The sequence below is a fragment of the Taeniopygia guttata genome, chromosome 11, assembly GCF_048771995.1.
Source record: "Taeniopygia guttata chromosome 11, bTaeGut7.mat, whole genome shotgun sequence".
In the NCBI taxonomy this organism is placed as follows: domain Eukaryota; kingdom Metazoa; phylum Chordata; class Aves; order Passeriformes; family Estrildidae; genus Taeniopygia; species Taeniopygia guttata.
The window spans coordinates 18,446,948-18,468,875 of record NC_133036.1 but is presented as its reverse complement, the minus strand read 5'-3'; the positions used below and the strand labels follow the sequence as shown (position 1 = coordinate 18,468,875).

Below are 21,928 nucleotides of genomic sequence, written 5' to 3'. Positions count from 1 at the left end.
GCCGCGGGCTCCGCTCCGGCCCCGCCGCTGCCCCGGCCCGAGCGAACCCCGGCTCGGCCTGAGGGAGCCTGGCTCGGCCTGAGGGAGCCCCGGCCTGAGGGAGCCCCGGCCGGAGGGAGCCTCAGCCCCGGCCTAAGGGAGCCCGGGCCTGAGGGAGCCCCGGCCTGAGGGAGCCCCGGTCACGGCCTTAGGGAGCCCCGGTCACGGCCTGAGGGAGCCCCGTCACAGCTGGAGGGAGCTCCGTCAAAGCCGGAGCGAGCTCGGTCCCGGCCTGAGGGAGCCCCGGTCCCGGCCTGAGGAAGCCCGGTCACGGCCTGAGGGACTCCCGTCACGGCCGGTGGGAGCCCCGGTCACGGCCTGAGGGAGCCCCGGTCACGGCCTGAGGGAGCCCGGTCACAGCCGGAGGGAGCCCGGGCCTGAGGGAGCCCGGTCACAGCCGGAGGGAGCCCGGGCCTGAGGGAGCTCGGTCACAGCCGGAGGGAGCTCCGTCACAGCCGGAGGGAGCTCCGTCAAAGCCGGAGCGAGCCCGGGCCTGAGGGAGCCCCGAGCCCGGCCTGAGGGAGCCCCGAGCCCGGCCTGAGGGAGCCCCGGGCCCGGCCTGAGGGAGCCCCGGTCACGGCCTTAGGGAGCCGCGGCCCCGGCCTGAGGGAGCCCCGTCACAGCCGGAGGGAGCCCGGCCCCGGCCCGAGCTCCGTCACGGCCTGAGGGAGCCCGGCCCCGGCCGCTCGCAGGGTTCGTGTCCCTGCGCTGCCGCAGCCGCGCTGAAGGAGAAGGCGCTGGCGGCCCCACGCGTGTCGCTGCCCGGCTGTGCCCCCAGAGCCGCCCGCCCCTCTCCGACGGGGCCCGGGCCGAGAGGCGCCGCGCCCGGCCCGGAGGCTGCGGGGAGCGAGGGCCTGCCGGTACTTGGGGAGGGTCCGGCGCCTCCCACAGCCCCGGGGGAGAAGCCCAATCCGCGTTTCCCGGCCGAGTCCTGCACGGGCAGAGCGGGGATCGCCGCGGGCCCGGCGGGAGGGACAGCGCAGCCTCGGTGCGCCCGGGCCGGGCGGTGTCCTGGGCGTACCTGGCACAGCTCCTGGGTCCGATCCTCGGTGCGCCCCTCCGGGACGGGCTGGACTGCGTGAGCCCTGTGGGTCTCTTCCAGCTCGGAATGTTCTGTGGTTCTGGTGAAGTTGGCCAGTGCCCCACGGGCATCCAAGTTGATAGTGCCGTGTTTCTGTACTGATTGGCATCTTCTAACTGTTCCCAGGCTGTTAATTAACACCTGGCAGTGTATTCCCATGGCGATTCTAGCTGCCGTGTGGTTTGCTTCCATAGAATGTTGTGAGATCAAGGGGAAGGAATGCTAAAGGCGTCCACAAAAAATTCTCAACGCTTCTCTTAAGAACAGAAATTATGGCAAATTTCTAAATTTCATAGATTCACGATTTATTTTTCTTTTCTAACTTACTATTAGAAAAGAAATCCTAAATGCTGGTAGACTAGGAAACAGCTGGATCATGGAGTTAAATGTCAAAGGAAGATTTTGCACCATTTCACCGGTATGTTTGTTGTAATAAAATACATCACTTTTTGTGGAGAAAAGTTTTTTTCTCCCTTAATATTTTCCAGACACTTTAGTTTACATAACATTTGTTCTGCCCAAACAAGCATTTACTTACTATATATATACACACATGCTCACATCTCAAACTGTGTGGGAGCAAGGTGTGTTTGCAGCTCCCTGAGTGGGAAATGTGCAATACACAGGTGTGTGTGTGTGTTTGCAGTGGGCAGGTCTGAAAATCATCTGTTTATAAGGTAGGCAAGTTTGGAACAAGTTCAAGTGTGCAGGCAGTTCCAATACAGTTGGAAAAGTGGGATGTTTTTAATGTAGAGGAAAAAAAGAAGTTGAGGATGAATGCTACTCTAGTTTAGCACATAGAGCTGCTTGAAAATGTTTTATGTCTGCAAAAGACCTGCGAAGAATTAGATTTGTAAATACAGTTGCAGACCTCAGTCATTTAGACACATTAATTTATATTTACCATTTTTATGGCTGTCTGATGTTGTGGAGGGGGTTTGCTTTTGTAAAGCCCCGTGGAAAATAAACCATATTTGCAGAAAAATTCTGAGGGTTAGTGTGGGCAAACAGTTTTACTCAGCTCATTTACCACAAAGTTACTTGTCCTTGTCAGTCATCAAGTATTTGCTTGAACTCCTCTAATGTTTTTCTGTTTCTTAATTGAAATGGTTACATTTTCTGTGACAATGACTCATCCATCTATAGCTAGAGTGAAATTCCAGGTAAGCTTTAAACATTATCCTTTGTTCACAATAGTTAAGTGTGTGTGCTCTTAGTATGCTTTCGTAGGATTTTAGAGCACTTTATGACCATTCATTCATTAATCCTCATCAAAGATAGCTGAGGAAAATAAAATGCAGACACACTTAGTCTCCATGAAAGCTCACACATAATTCCCTGCATGTAAGACACTCCAGCGCTTGGTTTTCATTATATCCTGTTAAAGGAAACATCACACAGTGCACTTCAGCTTTTGCAGGATTTAAAATAGAATATCATGGAAGCATGAAAATCTATGGACAGCTGGGCTGTGGCACTGAAATACACATTTACCTGCCTATGAGAGGTTGTGCCAGAGGAGCAGCCTGATCCCTGCTGGGACAGAGCCCTTCTCACTCTGATTCTGGGGTGTTTCTACAGCAACTGCTTTCCCTATGGCTACAGATAATGCTGTAATAGTATCTCACTTGCACATGCATTATCCAGTCTCACAATTGTTTAAGGACTTTAGTCCTGGAAGAACATTACACTGATATTCAGTGTCGTCAAGTAATCTGCAGCAATTCACAGTTAGAGGCAGCAAGGCCAGTGAGGGGATGGAAACACTCGGGACTGGAGTCAGAGGGTACAAAGGGGAGAGGAGCCTGTAGGGACGAGTGTCCCTGTTCACTGCCCATGCAGTGTGTTCCCTCAACACAAAATCATTAACAGTTCCCTGGTGCCTTTCACTTAGAGCAAAAACTGCTTTGTTGTCCGTGGAATAGTTTCTGTTGTGTCTGATTCCATTGTTCACCCGTGTTTCCTCTGTCTTCATGGGTAATTATTTCTTTGTCTTAAAAACCCTACAAACTCCTGCACTACAAAAAAATATTTATTTCCAAAAGCATTTTCTGGGGTTTCCCTCATGGGTAAGCCTTAGCTGGATTTTTTTTTTTTTTTTTTAATTCAGACTTGCACATTTCAGTTAAAAGATCACTTTTCACACATGATGCTGCTGTGTACTCTTTCACTCTGGTCTAACAACCCAAAGAAATTCTAGAGAAGAAATTACGAATTTCTAGAGAATTACTACTTTCTAGAGAAGAAATTACTAATTTCTCTCCAGTGTTTTAGAACACAGAAGAATAAATACGTAGTTTACAGGTGGAAATAAACAGGCCCTTTAGGTCAAGACACATAATTCCAGGCTGTGAGGAATACTCAGATGACTCAGATGTATTTAAGGGCAAATGCACTGATTGTACCAAAATATAACCTTTTCTTGGTAATTGCTACCCTTTTTCTTGGTAATCTCAACCTAGCATTACTCAAAGCTGGAAAGATTCAATATGATTACATTCCTTATGAGCACCAAGCAGATGGCATTCATTCAGGAATATCCCAGAAAATACAAAGTCTGTAATAGAGGTTTTCTGTAATCTTATTATTGCAAATCTCCCTTCTCTTAACAGCCCTGCGTTTTGGTATTACAATAATTACTTTCTGTGTTCAGGACTGACCTGGCCAAGACCAAAATCCTGTTGTTAGAAAACTGTATTTTGCAGAGCTGAGGCTATTAAAGCTTCAGAAAGCAGAAGGATCACCGAGTTTCTTTTCTCAGGACTCTGGCTATATTTTAAAAAATTAAAGAGGAAAAGCAATATGAATAGCTCTGCCTATTTGTTTGACAGAGCTTATACTTCCTAAGCACAGAGTTTGGTTTTTCACTATGATTTAATAATTTAAAAGACAGAAACTTGTCTGTTAATAACTGATTTGTCAGAGGTAGCCTTTTTAACTGGGTGAGGGGAAAGGAAAGATTGCAGAGTGGTGGCCACTATTTCAGTATCACACTGCTAATTGTAGCACTGACTCACTGCAGCCTTGGAAAGTTACAGCGCTTTTGTTCTAGCAAACACTAAGGAAAGAAAGGAACCGATCTGTTCTAATAGCAAACATCCATTTTATTGTCACATTGCCTGGAGTTCATTTGCAGTAAAAATCGAGTGCCTTTGTTCTTTCTCTCTATGCAGCTAATAAGTCTTGTAACTAAGTATTTCCAGTTTCTAGTTCTGCATCTTCCAGAACTACTCCCCTTTATTTGCAGTTATCAAAATATCCAGGTTTTCTAGCTACCTAGAGTTACTTATACTGGTTTCTGAAAATCAATTAACTCAATTACGTGTGCAAACTAAATGCAGTGGTTCTCAAGAAAACCCATAATAGACTGCTGTTCCCCACAACTTCAGCAGTGAGAGCAAAAGGAATCAGGCTAACACAGAAATCTTACAGTGTCTGAAAAAACTAATAGACCAATGAGATATATACATCATATAGTAGAAAAGTAATGCAGTGGTGATTTGTATAGCTGTCACTGCTCTAGGCATTACATGTTGTGCTTCTCCAGCTACCACTGCTCACAGTTCCCTCTCCAGCTCTGAGGGGACTGAGAGGTTTTGTACTTCAACCTTAGTGAACTGCCTTCATCTAGGTAGAGTCTGCAATAGTGGTGCCCTGAGATTTGATTTCCTAATTGCCGTATTTTTGTTTCATGCTGTTATCAGGAAAGTAATCTTTTTAATCAGAAACTGTTAGCAAGCACCTTCAGAATCAGCCACCTGCAGAGATAAAGGTGTGCCCACTTCTGCAAGTTTCACTTTTTTGTGTGGTATTCTGGTTAGTAGGTTGGGTTCTTCAGCAGTCACATATCAGAGTCTTCTCTTTTGTAGCTACAGAATACTGTTGATTGTAATTTATATTTTAATGCAACCCTTGCTCAGTCTGTGCTCTCATGCTGTCAGGAATTTGTTCTTCAATCCAGGCCAGCTCAGGTTCTCCAATACCAATTTTCCATTTTACCAGATGGTACTTGGACCTGAGAAATGTGCCATTAGAGCCATGGTTTCTTGAGGGATTTGAAGGTAGAGGAACGTCTCGTTACCTTTATGACAATTCTTTGTACATAAAAATACTGTCAAAAAAATGTGTACTATTTCAAAATTTAACATATATCATCCCATCTCTTCACTATATTCCAGAGGACTGCTTAGGAGATGACCAAGATATTTTAGGTGTATAAAGATGATACATTAGAGTTCAGTAGCCACACATCCCTTTGAAGTGAATGAAGCAGCTAAGGTTACTATCTGGGACCTTCTATGGAAATACCAGGATATGGAGTTAGAAGCTTTCTTGTAGGTATTTGAATTTAAAAATATCAAATACATCCCTAAAGAATGCCTGGTCTGTGAGGAAGCTTCTAGGTGTGTCAACCCAAAGTGTTCAGATTTCTGGAAGATCATCTAACAGAAGGAATGAACACTATACTCCTTTACAGTTTGTTTTTTTTTAAAGGGTTTTACAAACATGTTTGAGTGTTCTCTGGCTTTGCTCTGATGTCTAGTGATCCAATGAAAATCAGTGTAAGCCTTTGTTGTGAATTTCACTGGGGCTTGGCTTGAGTTTTACTCGAGCTTCTCTAGTAATTGAACTAAACAATAAAACTGCAAGTCTTCTTGGTATCTACAGGTATCTACAGAACGTGACAGGGATCTATAGACTGCCACTGATGGTTTTGGGGGTTTGCTGCCATGTGTATGTAAAATGTTAGGTAAGATGAGGGATGCCTAGCCAAAAATGAGTAAAAACAAAATAGATGAATTGATTGAAAGGAAAATTCTATTTATTGTATGAGTATATGTGCATATATAAAATCTGGTTCAAAAGAGACTTGTTAGAACTGAACAAGTCTGAGCGAGAATTAATGGCCCACACCTGGGAATAAGAGGTGAATTCTCAAGTATCCAGGTTTAGTAATTGCCACACCTGTCCTATATTCCCAAAAGCATAAATGAGGCCTGCAAGGATTTAGATAGCTTAGCTTCTGAATGCACAGTGCCATGGCTCTTTTCCAAGGCATCATCAGTCACCACATGAAAATCCCCACCCATAATTACTAGGGCATTATTTATCACAGGGCATACTCTAGTGAAGAACTTTACCTTATTCCTGTGATATCAAGAAGAGTGAATAGTTTTAGTCATTAATTTGATGCAGACTTCAAAATGGTTCAGAGCAGAAGCCTAAAATAAATACCCTTCCAGAAAAGCAATGAAATTGGAGAGACATAGCTTTGGTTATGGTCTCATGGTTTTGTAAAGATGAGGACACAAACTGCATTCTTATAAATGCTTTATTATTCCCTGCAACCAATGTGACCTCTAAAACACCATGAAAAGTTTAAAGAACAGCCATTTGAAACAGAAAACTGAGAGTCTGGCACCTGGCAGAGGACAGTCCACCTGATTGTTTGCTCCACCTCAATTCTGTTCATGAACATGAATAGAAAATGAATTATTTATCATTGTACAAAATATGTGGGAGGACAGTTTGAGAAAATGTATTGGCAATTGCAACATGTCTGTCATTGACCTCCTGCTGCTAACACTGAGGAGAATTTTGGCTAAGATAATCAGTGACTGATACTTTGGTCAGGCAAGCAGACTCTATCTTTTGTCCCCAGCAGAAAAGGTAAGTAGTGACCTCAGCAGGGCCAGTAATCAGGGCCAGTCTTCCTTCCAGAACGTCAATTCTTTGCATTTGGTGAGTTAACTGTTTCTAGTTCTGATGCTTTGGGATTAAGGTGTTACGTTTTTTTCAGATCCTGTACTGCTTTAGTGTATAACTCTAAAACTCCATAGCCTGTCAGCTACTGTTCTCCCATTTTATTCAAAGCAATTCCTCTCCAGGCCTGAAACTCAAGGACACCTTACTGTCTCAGGCCCCAAGGGATGTAAACAACAGTGAATTGGGGGGCACAAACTTGGAATAAATTACCTCATTATCTGAAACTGTAATTGGAGGATTAACCCCTGATATGTAAAAGGACCAAACTTATAACTGTGGGAAAAACTTGTGACCATTGTCCATCTTGGGTGTAGCACCTTGGAGCCTTTGACTGCCCAAGGTGTGCCTAAGGACAACCTTCAATAAATGCCCACTTTTATTCTCTGAGTTTTGTTTAGCCTCTGTTTTATGTAGCCACTCCAAGGCACCAGTTCTCTTGCTTCCCAAAACAGAAGTATTTTCCAAAGAAGCAGTGGGGCACAGCTTTCTGCTTAGGCTCTGCTAACCTTCAAACTTAAGGCAGGCTCCCAGAAGAACACAGCAATTGCACTTACACTTGCAGGCATCTGAATATCTCTGTCCCTGTAAACTTACAAGACACAATCTGGGTTTGCATTGAATATAAACATTACAGACAAATTTGTAGAAAAAAATACTTTGTAGCATGTTCCAGAAATGTCTGGTTTTCTTTACTCTCAGCAGTAATTAGATCAGACTTCCCTCTGATAGGAGAAGCTTTGTGCTCCCTCTATCACTACATGTCCTTTGCATTCATGTTTGTGCACCTCAATGGCTGTGAAATTCAACTTGGCAAATCTCTGTACAGAGGAGTCTCCTCATTCTGAGTTCTTTACCCATCATGTGGGGGTTTCATGCATCAGGCACGATTTATTTCAGAAGTTCTCCCACAATTAAGACACCAATTGAAGTTATCAGGAATCCTTCCCAAAAAGACAATTCAGACTCAGCAATGTTACAACAATGTTGATGTCAGTGATTTACAGTGGAACAACCTGTTTGCAAAACTATGGAGTAAAAGAGAGAAACATGCAAAGGAAAAGCTGATGACAGCACAGAACACTTCAGAACACTGCACCTGCTCTCACAGACTCCCAAGTGCACTGGCAACCAACCACCTGCAGCTGGCAGAGCCTGAGACCTGCCCTACAGAAGCACTGCTGGCCCTGAAGTCTTTTACTGCACACTCCGTATTTGCTGAGCATACACATTCTAAAGAGGACTTCACCAAGGTGCACAGAAATTGTAAAAAGTGCATAATGAATATGGTAAAAGTCACAATCATTTGTGCAGGTTTTTGAGGCTCTCCTCCAGGGAGTACAGGCTTTGCCTTCAAGTCACCTGCAGGCCTGTTGTAAATGGGGTTTGGCAGTTGAAGAAAAGGACTTTGCTTACCAGGAAAAGAGATTCTTCAAGGTATATTTGTTTATGTGTACTTTTGTATCACATCCTCTTTCTCTTCTTGTGTAAAGCCCTTTGACATTTAAAGGACTCAGCAAGTGGGACAAAGGGTCTAATGCACATGATGCTCTTTTTCCTTGCTGTGAACAAAATGAGGACAGCATGAGTGCACACAGGTGAATGTGTACTCCTGGCAGGAACATGCACATAGGCAGCCACTTCAGGAGAGCTCCAGCTCTGAGAAACTTCTGCACTGCTAGCAAGATAATGTGGGATGTTGTGCTTTAGTGGTGCCATAGCTAACTGAAAAAACTCCGTTTTTTAAAACAAATGCCAATGCCTTAAACACAAAATGTTTATAACAAAATATTTGTGTGAACACTGATTTAATGTAGGGGCATTTACTCAACACCAGTGTATGGCATCAGTAGAGAGCACTGAGCAGCCTGAAACAGCCGGTGTATCTTTGCCTTCCCTCCCATGAAGGCTGTAGCTCACAGTCAGCTCACAGTCAGCTCTCAGACACCTCATGCTGTAGCAGCACTGGGAACTGAGCTATGGAAACTGAAGAGCTGCATCCTTAACTTTCTTTCCGACTGTTTTTTAGTAGATTTCTTGAAAGGTTTTCAGCCCACTTAAAATGTGGTAAGTCACACATTCAGATGCTCCCACAACAGATGGATGTGATCAAAATACGTAGATCCAAGGACACAGAGTGTTTCTGTGCTGTGTAGCTCTGAGCCCACTGAAACTAAAAGCGAGGGGCACTGGAGCAAAGCACCTTCCTGAAGGCTGAGTTTGCACTTGATATGTCACAAGGTCAGAGTTCTTCCCACAGCATTTTCCACAGTTTGAACATATGGCATTTCCTCTTAATAGGGACACATACATTTATATGGATTGCCTTCCATTAACACTGGCACCACTTTTTGGATATCCAGTGGAAACAGCAGCTGAACCTGCACAAATATGTACAAGGGACAACTGCAGTCAAGAGTCCCACAGTGTCTTCAACTTCAGTAAAAGAGATGGAGATGGAAGCCTCAGACTTTATCACTGACATCCTGAATTGGATAAGTGGTGTTTAAATCAGTTTATTAATAAAGGAGAAAAGTAATTCCCATGTGGTCTAGACCCTACCATAGATGCAAATGATCTCTTGATGACTTAAATTAAATGTAAATGGTCCATAAACCCTGCACTTAGTCACATAAATGCTTCCATCTACTAAGCCTTTCTAATGCATCCCAGAACATTCATGCTGGTGGGGAATAGCCCTTTTCTAAATGGAAAATACTGACCCACTATCAGCTGTAGTGTGTTACCCAGCATAAAGCCAGCTGTGTTACCTGTGGCAACTGTCAGTAGTTGTGACTCTGACAGGGAGCCACAGGTTTCTGTGCCAAGTTACACTTTCCTGTCCTTGTCTTTTGCAGCTGAGTGTCAGATTGCAGACAACCAGCATGGATTCAGCCTTCCCATGCTATGGGTTCTGTGTCACACAGGTTTTTAAATCATCATTTTCCTTTTAAAGTCATATATTTTAGTAAAATAAAAGCAAGAACTGCAGCACAACTAAAACACGTTGCATTAATTCTTTTTTGAATCATGCAACTCATGTAATTAAAAATCTGGAATTTTTTGCCTGCTTTAAAGAATACAGGAGTTATTTTTCTGAAATTAAATTTTAGTTTGCCAAGTTGAATTTCACTTTATATTTGCCACATTCATGTCATAAATGTGAGCAGCTTGTACTGCTCATATTCACCATTAATATAATTACATAACATTAATATAATCTTGGTGTTTGTCATGGAATGTAGGATTTATGCTCATATTACATGTAATTTGTTTAAAATTAGTGTTCTTCTGAGAGTTTTAAAGTTCTTCTAGAAGTTCCTATGCCTTCTGATATTTACATATTTCAACTGAGTTTTCTCACACACTGTTCATATAAATAATGATTGTTTCACATTCTTTTTTGTGGGTGGAGAGAATTGATGGACTGTTGGTTTGACCAGTGTGGTTGGAGAGGGGGCAGTTTCACCCTCCAATCCACTGCCACTTTTGCTATTGTATATACACTGCAGTCAGAAAATCAAGTTTGCTCTTTTGGGTTCTTTTTCTTTCCTTTTACATCTACCCTGCTTCTCCCAGTTATTTTGTGTCACAGTGTGACAAATTAGCATCTAGCATAATTGTTTAGGCTTGAAAGAATTATTCAAAGTGAATAATTTAGAGTCCAAAACCTTATTCCCATTTCCTATCTTTAATTATAGCAGAAGAAAAAAATATACTTTTTTGCTGTATGGGAGCCCATTTCATGGTTTGTTCATTTTTTTACTTGAAAACACATGTAGTTTGCAAGGACTTTTTGTTTGGAACTAGAGACCTCTTGGCCCTGTGGTCTTGCTGAACGATTAGCCTTGATTATACTTAGCTCTTTTATTAAGTATGGCCAGGTAAGTCACATGGCATTGTTGATCCCTCCTATCTGAAGGGCAGTGTCTTTTCAGCATTGTTTATGAGCTTTTAGATACCCAAACCTTGCAAAAAATCTCGTACTGTCACTGGCTTTTTACTTTCTGAAATATTATTGCAAGCAAAATATTTTTATTATTCCATAAAATGAGTAAAAAAATATATTGGCTTCCATCAAATGAAATCTTCTGATTGTATTTGTATGAATTCTGATAATATTTATTTCAAACTATTCTGTAGCTCAGATGCCAGCTGCCTTTAAACACTAAGCAGAAAGAATGGCTTATTCCCAGAATCATCATTTGAAGTAGCCAGTCCTGTTTTCCTCCAAACTTTTGAAACTTTGGATTCTAGATATTCATCTGTCTGTAATCTTTTCAGGAAAACTCTACTGATTATTAGAATCACTTGCTTTGTGATTCTTATTTCACTTAAGACCTATTTTACCTAAAACATAAGATTCCAGTTTGAACAAAAAAATGTAAATCTGAAGGTCTTGAGGAGCTCATGGCTTGGATTCATTGGTGATGTCACTAAGTGACTCTCAGAACTTTGCTGAGCTTCCTTCCTTCCTCAGCTCCCTTTCCTCCTGCTGCCATTGACAGTTTTTATTTAGCCAGCTCTTGCTTGGATTACTCATGCCAGTAATCCCTTGGCTAATAGTGGGATAATTAAAGAACAGGGGGGTCAGATTTTAAGATCCAAGATGGCATCTGCTCTGAGCAGTAAAAGTGCTTCCTCTTAATTTAGAGTCAATACTTAGAGAACCTCACATTTTAAAAGACAAGTTGAGTGTGTTCCCAAAACTTTCTGCCACTGAAGTTGAATGCTTTATGACATTAATAAAAGAAGGTTTACACCAAAAGTATGTTATCTTCATATTTTATAATCCTAGTCATTAATTCCATAGGTACTTTCAGCATCAAATATTTGCAGGCTGGCAATCAAAACTGAGAGGTCGTGGGTTATCCCAGTGCCCAGTGAATCTCACAATAGTTCCACTGTAATCTCACAATAGGAGCAGAAAAAGCCCACCAGATCCCTGAGTTCTCTGAGGGCTCTCATGCTGGAGTCTGGCATGGATTTAGCAATGTCTTCATCTGTGAGACAACAGCATGAGGCTTTCAGATCCATTTTGTACTACAGAATGTAAACTTTTACCACATCTTTGCTCTTGAGCCTAATCCTGATCCTTGTAACAATCTCTCCTAAAGGGAAATAAGTTGGATGAGAACATAGAATTCTGTCCATGTCAAGGTCTAAGTTTTGTGACATGATGTGTCATGTACTAAAATACATAATTAAGAAATGCCATGGCTAAAATACATAATTAAGAAATGCCATGGCTATTTTTATAAGTTGATCTTTCTCTTCATTTCCAGTCCCAGTGCTCTCCCTTTTCATATCTTCTTCTGTTAGTACATTTTTTTGTGTAACAAAGCATCCTTTCTATACTTCTGGAAAATGCTTAACTTTTTTTGGTATTTTTGTCATATATTTTTTTTTTCAGAAACTCAAAAAATAATGTCTACAGTGCAAACTACCTATAAAGAGTGATGAAGCCTGAGAAATGCTGTCTCGTCTTCTTTTTGAAAGTCTTTTGAGAACAGCAAAATGTAACATCTAAGTCAGTGGCAAGATTCCTTATTACTTAGGCAGTCTTCTCAAGCACTAGCTCAGCTTTGTAGATGTACCTTCTCGAAACCAGAAGATTTTGGATTGAATATGGACTGCCAAAGTTATGCTTAAAAACCACCTTTTACATTAAAAGGACAAGTATGAATAATGTTGCAGGATGACTACATGAGTATTTTCAAAGGATTAATGCACAGTCGTATATAAGAGACAAACGAGGGTATTTTCTTTGTAATTCAGTGTTACCTCCCAGTGTCAATGTAGGTGTGCTTTGAAACCAATGTAGTTGTTGGGCCTTAGATGCCACTTTAGGTAATACTGCAAATTGCTGTTTTATGGAGAAGCTCATTATCATAATGTTCTTTGGGTATGAGTGAATTACTCACACAAGTGAGGAGATGCTACTGCTCTAACTAGCAGGATTTTGGTAAATACTGCTGCTAACCCAGGTGTGCAGTCCTGCTGACAAGACTATTAAGTCACTGATATTTCAGCATCTAGTTTTAGGTACAATTTAGGACATTGAGATTTGTAAATCTGAGTTCCCCTGCACAGTTCATGTAGCACCTTGAGAGCATCTTAATTAAATGCTGGTAGTTGGTGTCACCTGAGTGGGGAAGGAAAAAAAAAAAAAAGAAAAAAGGTATAATTTTTATGGATTTACAAGCTTTTAAATCTCTGGGTTTGGATTATCTCTTGTATAATGCCATGAAAAGTAGCTAGCCAAAGTTTAAGAGCCACAATGTTCAGAGAATATTTTCAGAACACCTCCCTAAAAGCACAGTTCGGAATTGAGTTTGGGGTAGGATACCCTTTTACTGTTCTGCTGCTTTATGTTCTGCTGCATCATTTGTATGCCAGGTAAGGGTCTGCACAGCTTCCTGCTGAGATCAATGACAGTCTTCAATCCAGTAGACTAGGGCTAGGGTCTAAAAGAAAATAAGCTGTATTTTCTATATTTCTTGGCAGTTCACCTCAGAGATAAATTTATTTCAGATAAAAAAATGATCTATTTCCATTAAAAAAACCAGCAAACAAAAAGGCACTGCATGAAAGGATTTCCTTTGTAGGAATGCAGTAGTCAAACTTTTGCATGCTCATTGGTGGTGATATTAGGAGGCTGATGTTAGGGGATAGGAGAGATTAAATACTCAGCTTTGTTATGTATTTCTTGTATGGCCTCGGCAAGGCATTAATCTCACAGCTCTCTAGCTATGAAATAGAGAGTTATAAACTGCTCCATCATCCAGGGAGATGTAGCATGAACAAATTAAAGATGATGAGCCATTCATGGTGAGAAAAGCCATTGAAGTTTGCAAGGTAAAGACAAACAATTGGAAATTCAGGTGTGAAAGAAAGGAGGTTATCCTTTAATAAGAGGTGAAATACCAAAGAGAGAGTGAATGGGTGATTGTTGATAGTGGAATGGATTGTAGACAAATACTGAGCAAGGGGATACCTGATGCATGCTGTTAGAACTACTGTTGAACATCATAAAATCATTTGTGGAAGTCTTAAGGCAAAGGTGATGGCCTAGTACAGCAGAAGGAAACAGTGCACTGAGAGATGAGGAGCAACAGTGTCACTTGATGAGTTGTTTTTTGGTGGTATTTCAACTGTATGTTCTTTGGAACAGGATTTAATCCTGTATCTGAAAAACATCTGCAGTGTTTTGGGCACAGTGGATGTGGTCAGTGAAATATGGTCCTAATCATAAGAGAGGAACTGTGTATGCAATGGCTCATTAACCATGCAAAGATTGTGAATGGATTAAAAAAAAACTTCCCAGACTGATTGGCGCAAGATTACAGGTGACAAGCTGGAAACAGATTGGGCTGTGAGGGTCATTTGAATGGAAGTGAGCAGTTATCAGGTAAATGGAAATGAGAAATGCTCTCAGACACCTAGCTTGGAAATTGCAAAGGACTGAGCTCTCAGCAGAAGAGCCAGAAGTCAGTAGAGCAGAAGGATACCAAGAATTGATAGACACCCTGAAAACAAGGGGAATGGTCCAAAAAAAAAAAAAAAAAAAGAAGAGGAAAATAACACGGATTTGAGTTGGTTCACCTTGGATTTGTGTTTCTCCAAAGGAGAAAAGCTGTAATGATAAAGTCATTAAATCATCTGTTGTTGTGTTGTTGGACCATGATAAGCAGTCCCCAGCTGCCTTTCCCACTGAAGGGAAGGTTCTGGTTGACTTGTCAGACACTGCTGCATTCTGATCTACAGGCCTCCAAGGCTTTGGCATATAAAGTCTTTTCCTTTGAAAATTGTCACGTGTGGCAGCTTTTATGTGCAGTATCATGTGTCTCCTCCCTGGGGCAGAAAACACAACAGGAGAGGGGAGAAGTTTGTGTTTCAGTGTACCACAACAAGTAAGATGGTAGATTGCCAGCTCTTTATTTGCATAGGAAGCCACTGCTGCTCCATGCCTGCTACTCCCCAGGTGCAGGAAGCCTCAGGAAGCAGTAAGGATAATATCCTCTTGTCACTCCCACGACAGCTGTCCCATCCTTTCTGCTCCACAGTGCCCACCCTGGTCTTCTTTCCCCTCACCAGTCCTGCAGGTGGGAGAGAGCAGAGGCTGGGCTGTTGCTGCCATTCACCCCAGGAAGTTTTGCGTGCAAACTCCTGCCTGGAGCTTTGTCACTAGCAATTAAATATTCTGGTTTAACAAGGTAGTAAAATAAATGTGCAGTTGCACTCCAGTTCCTAACAGGGCTGCCACATGCTATGTTGAGCACAAGCTGCCGGGCTGTTGGATCAGCAGGCAGAGCTCCATCCTGCAGCCAGTAACTCATCCTGGAGCCCACAGGACTGACAGGCCTGAGAACAACTCAGGAAGAGAGTTCAGGTGAAAAAATAAAGAAACTTCAGTGTTTCAGTGCAATTAAAAACTCTTAATTGTCACAAATGCACTCAGTCACGTTCCTTCCCAGTGATGTTTGTCTGATGTTTCCTTCCCTGAGCAGACAGTGCAGCTGACTCGGTACAGGTGACTCTTGCTGCTGTTTCGAATTGTGGAGCACTTTAGTCGCCCTCCCTGAGCTTCTGGACAGCAAGATCTGCTTTGGGATGGAAGAATAGCACCCTCAAGAGTTGACAGTGCTGCTTCAGGGAGCCATGGTATGCAACATGCATCCTTCCTCTTAGTTAAATCAGCTCCCTGTTTGTATAACTTAAGCAACAAGTTTTCTCTTTAATATTTGAATTATTTGGTATCAATCATTGTTGATATGAATGGGGAAATAAGTATTTCTGCTTGCTTGAGGATGAATCAGTTTTATATATCTTATTTGTCTTCAAACAGGGAGTAAAAATAAAAAGACAAAGATATGTCTTTTTGATAAGTCTGGGAACTTTATTTTATACTATATTAAAATAATTTGAACTGGAATTTAAATTTCCAAGTAAAAATAGAAAACTTAAAAGTTCTTAACTTAGATACAAGGGGTCTATGTAAAAAAACCCAAAACTGAGCAAACCAGTCCTTAAATTGTGGGGACTTGTTCGTTAATTACAGTAATTAGGAATGGAATCTGATCCTAAAAGTTCTGATTTACTTTAATTTTTTTTAACATGTAGTTAGGCCTTAATTTCAGAATGATTATAAAATGTGAGAGTGTTTTAAAGACTTGAGAGATGTAGGTATTCTTATTAAATCACAAACTTGGTGATACAATTCTGCTTACACTTTCTTAGTTATCCTGCTGCTGTTTCATGCAGCAGTGACTTTTTATTTTAGATGTTCATGGCCTATTCCTGTTTCTGCTGACTTCAGTCAGACAAGGCCTCTTGAAAACTCTGAGCATAAACTGCTTACCAGCTTTTATTCCAGATGATATTTTTCCCAGCAGGCAAAACGTTCAGCTGTGTGTTTGTCCCATTTCTGGAAATGGGTTCACTTGAGTAGAACAAGCTGAATTTGGACAGTTGGGGACATTTTACTCTCCACTCTGAAACACCTCAAATTCACTCCTGTCACAGACTTGAGTCTTTACCTCTGATCCAGGACTTTGTTCAGAGTTCTTAGGAGCTTTTTTGTTGCTGAGACAGTGCTGCAGCTCCTTGTGGAAGCAGCCCTGTGAGGCACTGCTACTGCACTGAAACCAAGACATATAATTTTAGAAAATACTGACTGCATATAAAACAATTTAGGATTAGTTTTTTTCAATTGATAGTGAAAAGTATACTCTGTGATCTGTAAATTAATGTTTCCCTGCTGTAATTACAGAATCCAGTCTCCTGAGAGGACCTTGGAGTGTGCCAACTGACTCTGCTGGCCTTGCATTTGCTCATGAAACAGAAGTTCACACCTGCATTGTGTGAAATAAAAATATGGCATTTTGGTGCATTGTCATTTTTGTTTCCCGTTGAGTCCTTTGAATTTTTAATTGCAAGAAATCTGTCAAACCTTTTCTGAGGAGTTTACTGTCACAAGTTTCTCTTTTACTGAAACACTGAGAACTAAGAATTGCATCTTTTTTTCTCCAACCATCACTATGGTTGGATCTTTCTGTAGCATCTTTAAGCCCGCACCTGCTCCAGGTGGGCTTGGCTTGTCCTTTCAAAGGGACCTTCAGGACCAGGAGAGCTGAATGCCCGTGGGACTGCCCGAGGTGCACCCGGGTGCAGTGTAAGGATAGACACATCTATTCGCGTACTGCGAGTGATGGCAGCAAGAGGAGCGCTGTGCATCCTCACCCCGCCCGAACTGAAGCTTGAGACGGAGGCTCCTGAGGAGACTCTGACCTATACACAGGAGGCACCGGGAAGCGGTGGCTGGACACGCAGCTCCTCTCCAGTCCCGCACTTGCGGGAACACTGATCGCCCCCGGAGAAGGGGGCTGGGAATGCCGCCGGGCCGGGCCCCCGCCCGCAGCGCACAGGGACACCCGGCCAGGGCCCGCTGCGCCGCCTTAGCCCGGGCCAAGGCCGGCATCACTGCTCAGGATCGCCGAGTGTGCGTTTGGCGAAATCCGGCATTAAATGTACCTGCTCGATTCGTGCGGGGAGTGAAGCAGCCCACAGGTGACCCGACTCGGGCTGTTCCGCGCTGGTGGGGCAGCTCCTCCCGGCTTGGGACCGGCGGTAGCGGCCGGACACTGCATGCAGGGCGGCCCGGCCGATCGCCTCCGGAGCCGGGAGCCCCGCGGCCACCGAGCTCTGCGGCCCTGCCCGCCGGGGCATCCCGAGCAGGTCCTGGCGGCGCTCGGGGCCGGGCTCCGCGGGTCCCGCTGTGACCGGGGAGCCCCGCGGGTCCCGCTGTGACCGGGGAGCCCCGCGGGTCCCGCTGTGACCGGGGAGCCCCGCGGGTCCCGCTGTGACCGGGGAGCCCCGCGGGTCCCGCCGGTGCAGCCGCGCCCTGGCGGAATGCGGCGCGGTCGGCCTCGGCCGGTAACCCCGACGGCTCTGCCGGCAGGTAACCCCCGCCGGTGCGGCAGCGCCTTGGCTCCCAAACCCGACGGGGCGAATATTCCCGACTGGCCGAATATTTGCAAGTATGCGCGGCTGGTGAACTTTGAGACTGTGTGCGGAGCGCGGCCGGGGAGCGCTGGGCCGAAGCTCTCGGCGCAGAGGCGGCAGCGGGCGGTGCGAATGCAGCGGCCGCGTTTGGGCGCTCTGCCCGCCGAGCGCCCCGGCAGCGGGGCTCAAAGTCCCCGCGCCGTTCCCCCGGGCCCCTTATCAGCGCGGACTTTCCTCGGCGGGAGCATCCGGCGCTCAGCGCCCGCCGAGCCGGGGCGGCGGCGGGAGAGGGGAAGGGGATCGAGGAGTGCGGGGCGCTCTCCCCGCGGGGCGGCGGCGCCCGGGGGCGGGCGGGCGGCTGTGCCCGGCCGCGGCGCTGGGAGCCGGCTGCGCGGCGGTCAAAGGTTCCCAGCAGGAGGTTGGACACTAGAGGGCGATCCCCGGCCCTGCTGCCGGCGGTATATATACGGCACGCAGCACCGCCGCAGCCCACTAGCAACAGGGCAGGCAGCGAGCGGAGCGGGGCTGGGCCGGGGGACGGGCTCCGGGAGCACCGAGCCGTGCCGTGCAGCACCGCGCCGCGAGATCGCCAGAGCCGCCGCCGCCGTCCCGTTCGAAACCTGGATTGCAGGAGCCCTTCACCATGCCCGGCAGACTGTAGTTGCTTCATGGAGCAAGCCAATTTCTACGAGGTCGATTCCCGGCCCCCGATGAGCAGCGGCCAGCACCACCAGCTCCAGACTCACCTGCCCGGCAGCACCTACAGCTACAGAGAGGCTCCCTCGGCGGCGGCACCTGCTGCGGGCGGCGCGGAGCTCGGCGATATCTGCGAGAACGAGAACTCCATCGACATCAGCGCCTACATCGACCCCGCCGCCTTCAACGACGAGTTCCTGGCCGACCTCTTCCAGCACAGCAAGCAGCAGGAGAAAGCCAAGGCCATCCTGGCCGGGGATTTCGACTTCCACACCATGCACGGGGCGGGCGCCGCCGCCTCGGCGCCGGGGCACCAGCCGCAGCACCACCAGCAGCCACTCTTCGGCTGCGTGCCCGGCTACATGGACGGCAAGCTCGACCCCCTCTACGAGCGCATCGCCGCGCCGGGCTTGCGGCCGCTGGTGATCAAGCAGGAGCCCCGCGAGGAGGAGGAGGTGAAGTCGGCGGCCCTGTCGGCCCTCTATCCCCATCACGCCCCGCAGCAGCACCCGTCCCACCTCCAGTACCAGATCGCCCACTGCGCCCAGACCACCATGCACCTCCAGCCCGGGCAGCCCACGCCTCCCCCCACGCCCGTGCCCAGCCCGCACCACCCGCACCACCCGCACCCTCCCGGCGGCCTGTCCGCCGCGGGCACCCTCAAGATGATGCCCTCGGACCACCGGAGCAAATCGAAAAAGACAGTGGACAAGAACAGTAACGAGTACCGGGTGCGCCGGGAGCGCAACAACATCGCGGTGCGCAAGAGCCGGGACAAGGCCAAGCAGCGCAACGTGGAGACGCAGCAGAAGGTGCTGGAGCTCACCACCGACAACGAGCGGCTGCGCAAGCGGGTGGAGCAGCTCACCCGGGAGCTGGAGACTCTGCGGGGCATCTTCAGGCAGCTGCCCGAGAGCTCGCTGGTGAAGGCCATGGGCAGCTGCGCCTAGCGCCGCGCCGGGACCGGCCGGGCTGCCCTGCCCGCGCACAGATACTCTGTACCGGCGTGCGGCGAGCGCGGCGTGCCGGCGGGAGGGGAGTGGGGCGTTGTTTTGGTTTGGTTTGGTTTTGTTTTGTTTGTTTTTTATCAATTCACGACCTATACAAGAAGCCAGGCAGCTCTAGTACTAAAAGGTTGGTGCCTTAGAGATGACACACGAGTAAGCTGAAAACATGGTGGGTTTTCTAAGGAGAACGGCAAGGGGAAGAAAGAATTAAAAGACCACGTGTCTACACAGGGTAAATAACAGTAATAATAATAATAATAATAATAATAATAATAATAACGAAAACAGTAATAAAGCACATATAGCAGCCCAGATGTGCCTTAAAAGCTGGCTGCAGGGGCTCTGGGGTTTACTATGCCCTCCAGCCTTGCAGGGTGCAAGAAGGAATGAGGGACGTGCAGGCTTGAGGGTTGTGGTGTCTGGGGTGTCCTGCCAGACCCCTTCCAGCTGGCCTGCAGTGCAAGAAGCAGGAGCAGCTCTGGGGATGTCAGCGATGACAAGAGGATTTGAGGCTGAAGGATGTGCAGCCCTGGATGCCCGTTAGGAGCACTGAGGTGTGGGGCAGCCACCAGACTGCTGCCAGGACTGTCGCAGCCTGGCCGGGCTGCCTCTGCCGAGCCCTGTTCCCTGCCTTGGCTGGGAGGGGGACAAGGGGCAGAACCCCTGCAGGACCGATGACCAGCCTGGGACTGATGGAGCAGCAGCCTGCAAGAGTATGGTGAGCTCTCTCCGTGGAAAGAAAGAGCAGCAGTGTCTTGTACTGTATGTCACGACGTGGCGAAGCACAAATGAATAAATACCTATTGATGCGGGTATTTACTATGAACTTTCAGTGTATTTTGCTTTATTCCAGGACATTTAGCTCTTCTTCAAGGCGTGCCCAAACTGTGCCTCATGTAATGTGAAAGCCGTTCCATGTACACTAGCTATACTTTATTGCCTTACTTAGATCTTTGCCATCACACAACTTTCTTACCTGGTGACAGAGACTATGCCCTTGTGCTGCAACGTTATTTTATTATTTGTATGGGTGGATGAGTGTGAGTGTGTGTTGCCTTCTTCACAGTGTCCTGTACTGGTTGCTGCCTCCCCACCCCAAGGCAGGAGTGCCTGGAACGGGGCATGGGTTGTGAGGCTGTACGATGCCTGTGGTGGGGCAAGGAGGCTTGTCCCTGGTGCTGCTGCACCTTTGGACTCTGGAGCTTCTCCCAGAGTGAGAGAAAAATAAACAAACAAACAGGCCCCCTGGGCATTCTGGTAGCCATGCAGAACATTTCTTCCTTGTATCGTAGCTGCGTAACAATTTGTCCAACTGAAGTAAGTCTTGACAAGAGAGGAGAACAAGGTGGATGGAGCTGTTTGAAAGCATGACGGTGAGAGCACAGTGCTGGCAGCATGTGTATGTGTGTGCAGTGTGTGTATGGTATGTATACGTATGTATATGCACACACATTGGTGGGTTTTTTTTTTAATTTGGGGGGGAGGGAACTGCATATAAAATTTGTCAGAAGTCCTGGTTACCTTCATAAATAAACAGCATATATTCTACCATAACCATCCGCCTCTCTGCTTGTTTCCAGTCCTCTTCCTGTACCAGGAGTGCCAAAGCTCTCCTCTTCCTCCAGACCAGCATCCAGCTCTCCACCGACTTCGGCATCCTGTGCCAGGGCTGGTGACTGAAACGCGTTAATGGAGTGCAACTCCCCGGTTTTCACCCCAGAGAAATAAATACGCAGTTGCCTTTAAGAGAACGGCAATTTCCTAAACGCTTGCAGTGGCAGATGTGTGCCCGTGAGTCACGCCCGCTTCACCCTTCACCCCGCCGCGGCCAGGCCGGGGCTGCGGGGCCGGGGGAGGCGCGGGGTGCGGAGGACGCGCGGCCCGCCCGCTGCCCCGGGCCGGCCGCGGCTCTCGGCGGGGCCCGGCGGAACGGGGGGCGGGCAGGGCCGGGCCCCGCTCGCCCGGCGGCACCGCCGCTGCCGTCCCGTCCCTTCCCGGCAGCCGCTGCCCTGCCGTGCCCGCGGGTCGGGCCCCTCGGTGCCGCGGGACGCGGGGCAGGGCACGGCCAGGCGGGGTCCGGCCGCGGGCCACGGCGGGGCCGGGAAGGGGCAGCCGTGAGGGGGAGGTGGCTCCGCCTCGCCCGTCCCGTCCCGGCCGGGAGCTGCGCCCTGGGGTGGCCGGCCCTGAGGGGAAGGAGCCCCGGCGTGTGGCGCGTTGCCCGGGCGCCTTGTGAAGGGGCAGCGGGGTCTCGGGGGCCGCCGCTCTTGGTGCCCGGGACTGGGCTGGGACTGCTGCTCAGGCGTGTGAGGGACGCGGCCCCAGGCCCCGGCCCTTCAGC

General features: G+C 46.9%; 1 protein-coding gene and 1 long non-coding RNA gene across 2 annotated transcripts; one reads left to right on the top strand and one right to left on the bottom strand.

Annotated features, from left to right (window-relative positions):
* Positions 1–14,804: 14,804 nt before the first annotated feature.
* LOC140684850 (uncharacterized) lies at positions 14,805–17,332 on the bottom strand. Its single transcript, XR_012057732.1, has 2 exons — positions 16,245–17,332; positions 14,805–14,982 (listed from the first exon to the last, which is right to left on the bottom strand). It is a non-coding gene; the product is annotated as an uncharacterized lncRNA (long non-coding RNA).
* Positions 17,333–18,355: 1,023 nt separating this feature from the next.
* CEBPA (CCAAT enhancer binding protein alpha) lies at positions 18,356–21,144 on the top strand. Its single transcript, XM_002188376.5, has one exon. The coding sequence runs from the start codon at positions 18,556–18,558 to the stop codon at positions 19,531–19,533; it is 978 nt and encodes a 325-aa protein (XP_002188412.3). The 5' UTR covers positions 18,356–18,555; the 3' UTR covers positions 19,534–21,144.
* The last annotated feature ends 784 nt before the right edge of the window (positions 21,145–21,928 follow it).